The sequence below is a fragment of the Sardina pilchardus genome, chromosome 20 (genome assembly GCF_963854185.1).
Source record: "Sardina pilchardus chromosome 20, fSarPil1.1, whole genome shotgun sequence".
NCBI lineage: Eukaryota > Metazoa > Chordata > Actinopteri > Clupeiformes > Clupeidae > Sardina > Sardina pilchardus.
In genome coordinates this window covers 10405423-10412906 of record NC_085013.1, presented here as the reverse complement: position 1 = coordinate 10412906, position 7484 = coordinate 10405423, and the positions used below count along the sequence as shown (strand labels likewise).

The 7484-nt window shown below is 43.5% G+C and overlaps 1 protein-coding gene across 3 annotated transcripts in view; it reads left to right on the top strand.

Annotated features, from left to right (window-relative positions):
• LOC134067601 (ensconsin-like) overlaps positions 1-7098 on the top strand; it is a 7888-nt gene extending 790 nt beyond the window's left edge. The window contains exons 2-16 of one of the 3 annotated variants that reach the window (XM_062522953.1): positions 760-849; positions 1068-1139; positions 1296-1459; positions 1663-1765; positions 2098-2214; positions 2677-2828; positions 2949-3076; positions 3310-3503; positions 3534-3563; positions 3774-3918; positions 4211-4400; positions 5146-5244; positions 5712-5762; positions 5965-6190; positions 6367-7098. In XM_062522953.1, the coding sequence (XP_062378937.1) occupies positions 760-849; positions 1068-1139; positions 1296-1459; positions 1663-1765; positions 2098-2214; positions 2677-2828; positions 2949-3076; positions 3310-3503; positions 3534-3563; positions 3774-3918; positions 4211-4400; positions 5146-5244; positions 5712-5762; positions 5965-6190; positions 6367-6377 (1772 nt within the window). In that variant the 3' untranslated portion in view covers positions 6378-7098. Of the gene's footprint in view, positions 1-759; positions 850-1067; positions 1140-1295; positions 1460-1662; positions 1766-2097; positions 2215-2676; positions 2829-2948; positions 3077-3309; positions 3564-3773; positions 3919-4210; positions 4401-5145; positions 5245-5711; positions 5763-5964; positions 6191-6366 lie in introns of all 3 variants that reach the window. The other 2 variants (XM_062522952.1, XM_062522954.1) reach the window with 2 other exon arrangements.
• The last annotated feature ends 386 nt before the right edge of the window (positions 7099-7484 follow it).

Sequence of the window (7484 nt, the reverse complement as noted above, 5' to 3'; positions counted from 1 at the left end):
CAATATTGTCAGAATGATTGGTTCGTGGGGAATTACACAAATTTATGGCCCACGTGTTGGGAAAATCTTGTGTATTGATTTCAGCTGTAGGACTGGTTAGTTGAGTTCAATTTTCAGATGGATTTAGTATATCTAATAATTTTGCCCACTTTCAACCACACACACACAACAACAACTTACTGCATTTAACAGTGTGTTTTTAGAAAATAAGGGAAACTATTATGAGCTTATTTGCCGTCTACACCAGAGTTAAATAGGAGTATACATGCCTTCTCTTTGTGTGTGCAATAATCCAGTCTGGTGCACCATTAGCCTAGCTTTGCATAATTCACTGGAACTGGGTTACACCAATCAGCCTATACTGTAGCTCCCTTTTAGCCCTTAGAGATATTCTTGGGGAGAATAAATATAGCTTTAATAGCTTAGATACCAACCTGCAACATACAGCTGCAGAGGAGATTTATTTTGTTGTCAAAGTGAAAACCGTTTTGGGAGCTCCAAAAATCCAATGCTTTTGGAACAAATTACATACTGTACCTTAAAAGTGTATATGCTTGCAGGTTTTGTGAAGATTTTTGTAAATCATTTTGCTTATTAAAATCAACAATATGATTATTGTTATTTTCGCCAAACTGAATGTAGAATGAGGTGCTCCATCATTTCAATACTCCCACTGAGATATGAGATGCAGATTCATCATTGTGCTGTTTATTTGCTTGGTTCTTTGTGAAAGTTCACTGGGTCCTTCAAATATTGCAGGATCTGGGGTGGATTCAAAGCCAAAACCAGCGAGAAAAAGAGTTGAACCACCACAACCACAAATTCAGAACAAGGCCAGAGATGCAGCAGGTATCATAAACTTTTCTTTGGGAGTTAAACAAACATCCATCACACCATTGAATCCAACCATAAGACATTTAGACCACACAATGATTCTAGAATACAATGATTCTAACTTTAGAAAGAGATACAAGTACATTTTTTGATTTGTTTAATGAAACAAATCATTATATACATTAGCTGAACATGGGTGACTGAACCTAAACAAAATTCTCCTCTCTGTGTAGAACATGCTCAGAAGGTCGATGAGAGACTGCGTCTGGCTCGAGAGCGCAGGGAGCAACAGCAGAAGCAGCTTGGTAAGACCAACACAAAAAAATCACACCAGCTTTTAACTGTGCACCTGAAACTGTGACAGAACAAGTTAGGGACCGCAAAGGCCACACACGGCCACACACACACACACACTCCTTGTCGGTTCTGACTGTTTGAGGTCTCCTCTTTCCCTCCCGCAGCCTCACGGGAGCAGGGGTGGCTGGCCAGGGAGGAGCGTGCCAAACGCCACTATGAGAAGCACCTGGAGGAGCGCCGGCGGAAGCTGGAGGAGCAGCGGGTGAAGGAGGAGAGGAGGAGGATGGCTGTAGAGGAGAAGAGGAGGCAGAGGCTCAATGAGGAGAGGGTGAGTTGTCATTTGGGTTTGTATAGCTTGTCCTCCACAGGATGCAGGGTGCTAGCTGAGCCATTACTGGAAAGACAGATGTAGAGAGACATGGGGAGATTGAATGGTGAATCAATTATGAACGGAGGAGTGCATGCATGTGTATTAAGCTCTGATGTTAAGTACTTTGGATGTCAATTCCATGCAATGTCATGTCCATGCAGGAGCGCTACGAACAGGTGGTGAAGAGGACCATGGAGAAGAGCCAAAAGGCTAAGCAAAGACTCAGCCAGCTCTCCAGACGGGCAAAGCTCAATGCCAACAAGGGTAAAAAGCAATGGGATGCCTTAACTAATACATACTGTACAGTACATGAACACAAAATTAGAATTCGAAACTACAATACTGAACACACACACAAAACCACAATACTCAACACACATACTAAACTTCCAAAAAACTGTTCTGGTTCATCACAACTAACCCTTACTCTACAAGCTTTTGCTACTGAATTGATAGAAGTCATACGATGCCCTCAATTCTTCTAATCTTCAGCTTTTCCTTTCCCCTCTGCTCTGAATCTTACGGGTGTGCACCTCTGGCTATATGCTGTCCTCTCCTGTCCTCCTCTCTGCCCTGTGCATGCTGCTCTTTGTTAGCTCCCCGCTGTCGGCCTCTGACTGAGTGGGAAAAGGACCTGGTCAGGCGGCTGCAGACCCCCACCATTGCCCAGCTGGCGCGCAGCAGGAGTGTGGGCGCGTCAGAAGCAGACGCAGGTACCAGTCGTGCCCTCGCCAGTCTCCTTTCACTTATGCCCCTCTCCTTTGTCAAACCCTTAGTCTCCCGTCAACCCTCCCCCTTACCATTGTTTTCAGAGGCCTCTTTGATGCAGCTTTATTGACTGTGCAGAGAATAGATAATAGATATCAGCTAATAGCTTGCTCATGTCTAACAAAGGGCTCTGCTCTCTTCCTACTCTTTCCCTGTCTCATCCTGCGGTTTTCCTGTCCTGTCAATATCTCATGTGCATCCTCATCCTGTCCATCTTGCTTCTTCTCCTCTAACTTCCAACAACACACAAACATACATGTGTGTGTATGTCTCACAAAATATGCCCTTTTCACTGCCTTTTTTCCTCATAAACTTACTAACACCCATTCAATGCTTTTTTACTGCTAAATGAACTGATGTACCATCCATTCATGCATATGCATCAATCCAACAATGAAAACATTCAGTTCTTCATTGTTGTCGTCGTTCAGCCTCATGTCACCAGGTGCGCTCCAGCTCTGCTCATAAGGTGGAGTCATCTGACGCCAGCACCCTCCGCAAAACACCAGCAATTAAACCCCATAACGTTACACATCGTAAAAGCACAAAGCCAGAACAGGTGAGCATTACCCCTCCCTCTCTTGTTCCGATGCTGAGTCAGATACCGCTGTGCTGTCACATGCTTTAATTGCCTTCCCACTCTCCTCATTATCTGGTGCGATGTTCATTTGTCTGACAGTGCAAACAGAAATCAGTGAGCCCGGTTCAGAAGAGAAATTCCCCGAAGACTCCGAAGACTCCGAAGACTCAGATTCAGGCTGTCTCATCAGTGAGACCGAGTCCACCCCCAGATCCCCCACCTGACAGGTATAAACATAACATCCCTCAGATCATAGAAGTATAAACATCACTGATCTCAGATCAGATACGAAAACATAACTAAATTCAAAGCTTTGCCAGAGCCTCTATTGAGTATCTGTATCTTTAGTGATAGCCTCTGTTGAATCATATTTCTTGACCTTTGCATTGGAGACATGCATCAGTTTAGAAGATTTTAGAAGGTTTTAATCCCTGCTTCATAAAGTTGTCCTGTTTGATAGGCCTGTTATCCGTGCGGTGAGCAGACGCCCTGCTCCACAGCTGGAGGGGCTTCTTCCACCTCTCCCAGAGGAGGAGCCAGACCCTGGACCCCAGTGGGACACACCACCACAGGACGGGGTCTCATTTGGTGGAGACATGGTGGATGGGGGCCCACAGCAACAGCGGATGGAAGAGAGCCGTCTAGATACGCCACCTCCGAGCCCAAACAAGTATCCAGCACCACCTGTCCAACCCGGTTGTGGCAGCCAAAGTGGTACATTAACTTTCTATTGTTCTTAAGATGGGTGCAAACAGCTGTGTCACAGTCTAGTCAAAGCATATTGTCTAAAACAATGTGGATGCATGTGTTACTGTAAAGTTGCTCCAAACATTTTGCTGTAATAATATCAAACTAGATGATCAAAAATGTGATAAAAATGTGATAAAAAAATAGACTAATTGAATCTTTCGTTTCCCTTTCCAGTCCAGCCTCCTCCAGCAGCCTCGTCCAACTGCAGCCGGTCGTCAGCGGGCACCACTGATCCAGAGGAGGCCTCGCGGATGCTGGCAGAGAAGCGCAGACAGGCCCGGGAGCAGAGGGAGGAGAAGAGGAGGGAGCAGTTTGAGAGGTGAGAGGGCACAGTCAAAGGAAGAGGCAGATAAGAGTGTGAAGCACAGAGCAAAGTGCTTGGGCAGTGGCAGTGCCAGTACAAAGCGCTTGGCTGAGATACACTTGGTTTGGATTTTGATTGATTGCCTTTGATTGATTGATTGTGTGTGTGTGTGTGTGTGTGTGTGTGTGTGTGTGTGTGTGTGTGTGTGTGTGTGTGTGTGTGTGTGTGTCTGTGTCTGTGTCTGTGTCTGTGTCTGTGTGTGTGTGTGTGTGTGTGTTTCTTGGTGGATTTGTGTTTGTGTGTGTAGGCAGGCACTGGAGGAGTTGGCACGTAGGCAGGCAGAGGAGAACGCACGCCTACAGGCTGAAGCCCACCTGCGATTGGAGGAGGAGAGAAAGAGGGAGGAGGAGGAGCAGAAACAGATGGAGGAGAAGAAACGGAGGGAGGAGGAGCAGAAACAGATTGAGGAGGAAAATGCCCGCAGGCTACAGAGACAAGTAAGAGGATGACAAAATAAAACTAGGGCCACACTTCAATGTCAATGTAGTTTCAGTCCACATTTTACAAGAGAAAGCCTCATGAATTAAAAACCAAAGTTCATGTCAAAATCTCCATTATGAAATCCAGTTTTAGAGTACAGAAGAATCAATTATAGATTCTCTGGATTCAAAATGTAAAAGCATAAAGAACCCATACTGCATCTCGTTAGCATGTAACATTACTTATGGTCTATTATCACTGAGGATACATGCTAATGTAAGGTGTTACCCAATAGTTGATAATACAGAGTAACTGTCTGGAAAGTCATGATTCTGGAATACTGTATAAAGCCATTGGCAACTACTCCTAATCAGGAAACAGGAGGGAGAGATGAAACCGTTCCCTATAAATCATTCAGTCTTTTTGAACACAGTTGAGATCAAGGTTGCATAATCTCCCAAAAGAGCACCTTTGTCTCCAATATGACAGAATCTTTTCGTCTTCAGACAGTGTGTGACTCTGTGTGTGTGTGTGTGTGTGTGTGTGTGTGTGTGTGTGTGTGTGCGTGTGCGTGTGCGTGTGCGTGTGCGTGTGCGTGTGCGTGTGCGTGTGCGTGTGTGTGTGTGTGATACTTTAGCCTAATCCTGTTCACTGTATAGTCACTGCTTCATTCTGAGAACCAACATGTCTCAACATGTAACAGCATGCACAGCAGACAGACAGACTGACAGTGAGGCTCTCTCTTTTCTGATTCTGTCTCAGAGGGAGGAGGAGGAGGCCCGTCAGAAGGAGATGGAGATGAAGCGGCAACGAGACCAGCATTTCCAAAAGGAAGAGGAAGCGCGCCAGGAGAGGAAAAAGGTACGACCATTTATGGGCCTATATATTATATATATGTACATTTTATTTTATATATATATTTACAGTATATTTTTATTTTATATACGCACCGAAAATAACTTTTAACCTCGTCATCATATGAGACCTTTATCAGGGTTAGAGTCCTACAGTGAGGACAAGGAGACCCTTATATACTATTAGTTCATGACATGGGTCATAACAGCTTCTTAAATTGGTAATGTTCTTCATGCTCCATGAATCTCCAGTAGTAAGAGTATTATTATATTCCACCCTTGTCATTTAATGGTTTAATGGCATGTTTTAGTAATCAGACAAGTACATTATAAGACTTTGTCACTAAAATGATCATAGCTAGTACTTATCGTGCTAACTTCTTTTTGCTAAAAAATCTTTCAACGTTGCTTTTTCTTTACAGCTCATTATGGAAAAAGTGGTGTTAAATGCCTTCTTTATCCTTTTCTCCTCAGCGTCTGGAGGAGATCATGAAGAGAACAAGGAAAGCCGACTCTTCTGAGAGGGTAAAGGCATTTCTTGGAAGCCTGCATGAATGAGATCAAAAGCAATTCCTGTCCATATATATTTCACACAACGCCTTCTTTGAAAACAAAGCTCTATGCAGTGGTCTTTTAGCTTTGAGTCGTGCATGTTTTATAATAGGACCAGCACATGCATCAGCAGGTATCCAAGAAGCAATTCTTCACGCTGCTCTGTACTGTATAGAAACCTGCACCTGCCAGCACCGCTGTGATAGAACCGCAGCCTAAAGAGAACACGGAACCCATGGGGAACCACAGAGAGGACGTGATCCTGCTGTCTGGCCCGAGCCAGCCCAACAAACTGGACTTGGATCCCAGAGAGGACGTGGTTCCGTCGGTGACCTTCAAAGAGCGACGTTCCCTGCGCACCCTCACAGGGTTGGACCACATACAGTCTCAGCAGAGAGCTGGTGAGTTTCACATTCACATTTCACATTCTTCTGCAGACTTATAAAGACTGGCAAAACTACAATATTTTCTCTACAGAAAAAGTCCCTTGCTATCTCTGTGAAGTTCATGTGGGTAAAAAAAGTGAAATGATATCAAAATGATCTCAGTTTCTATATCTGTTTCTTCCTTTCAACAGAGGTCATCTGAGCACTAAACACCTGGACTTGAAGAGGTCTAAGAAAACCTTTCACATTTCCACCAAGGCTGATGCAGATAGCATAAGACCTGCACTTGAAGAGAGCACTTAAGAGATATTTCTCCAATATCACTTGACAGACCTTCTGGTCAGCTTTAGAGTACTAACGTTAGTTTGGTCCTCTTGGTGGACACAACTGCCATTCACAGTATTTTCCGTAGAGGCCTAGATGATAGATTGCTTTATAAGATATCCTTTCTACATTTATCATGTTATTATAATTATGTAATATGTGCTTGAAGCTGTTGTGTGTCGCCGTTCAGGATTTTACTTGCAATGCTGCTACTTCTGCCTTATCAGAACTAGAAGTTTTGAGTTATTTTCTTCCTCAGTGCTGGCTTAAGCTTTATCCATGAACCTCACTCACTTTAAGTGAGACTCCTGTCACGTGTTGCTGCTGAATCATCTCAGTCACCAATGAGAGATATTTCTCCCCAATCTGTCACCAAATATAGTCTCTGTATCACTGACTGTTGTACTTGATAAGTAGGAACTTTCCTGGCAGTCCCTTAAGTTATCACTGAGCTACCTTCCCAACAACACGTGCCGTGAGTTTAGTTTATGCAAGACTATCTAGTATCCTATAAGGACATTGATATAATAATGATATGGTATGTATACTGTTATGGAAAATCTTTTATGAAACTGAATAAAAACTCTTCAAAACTGAAATGCTGTCTTTCTTTCAGCAGTCCATCATGTATGCGCCAAAATGTAAAGGCTAAAAACACCTCGCAGGGACTCATGACAGCACTCATGTTGCAACTCAGATTCTGCTGAGTAGAAAATCTGCCATAGGCCTACCATGTTTAGGCAGTTGCTTTTAGTCAGTTAAACAAAGATCCATGGGTGTTGCTGACAGAAAATGTGTTGCAAATATAGAAACGTCCTTTTGTTATGTAGCCTAGAGCTTTTATCTTGCATTTGACAGTAATTTGTAAAAAGTTATGGATTTTGAAAGTTAAGTAAGTTGTTAGAGAAAAATTGTAGGCCTAGTCTATTTCTGTATTCCCTAATTGTTGACGTAGGCTATACTGGTCATACGTCGTTTTCTGTTG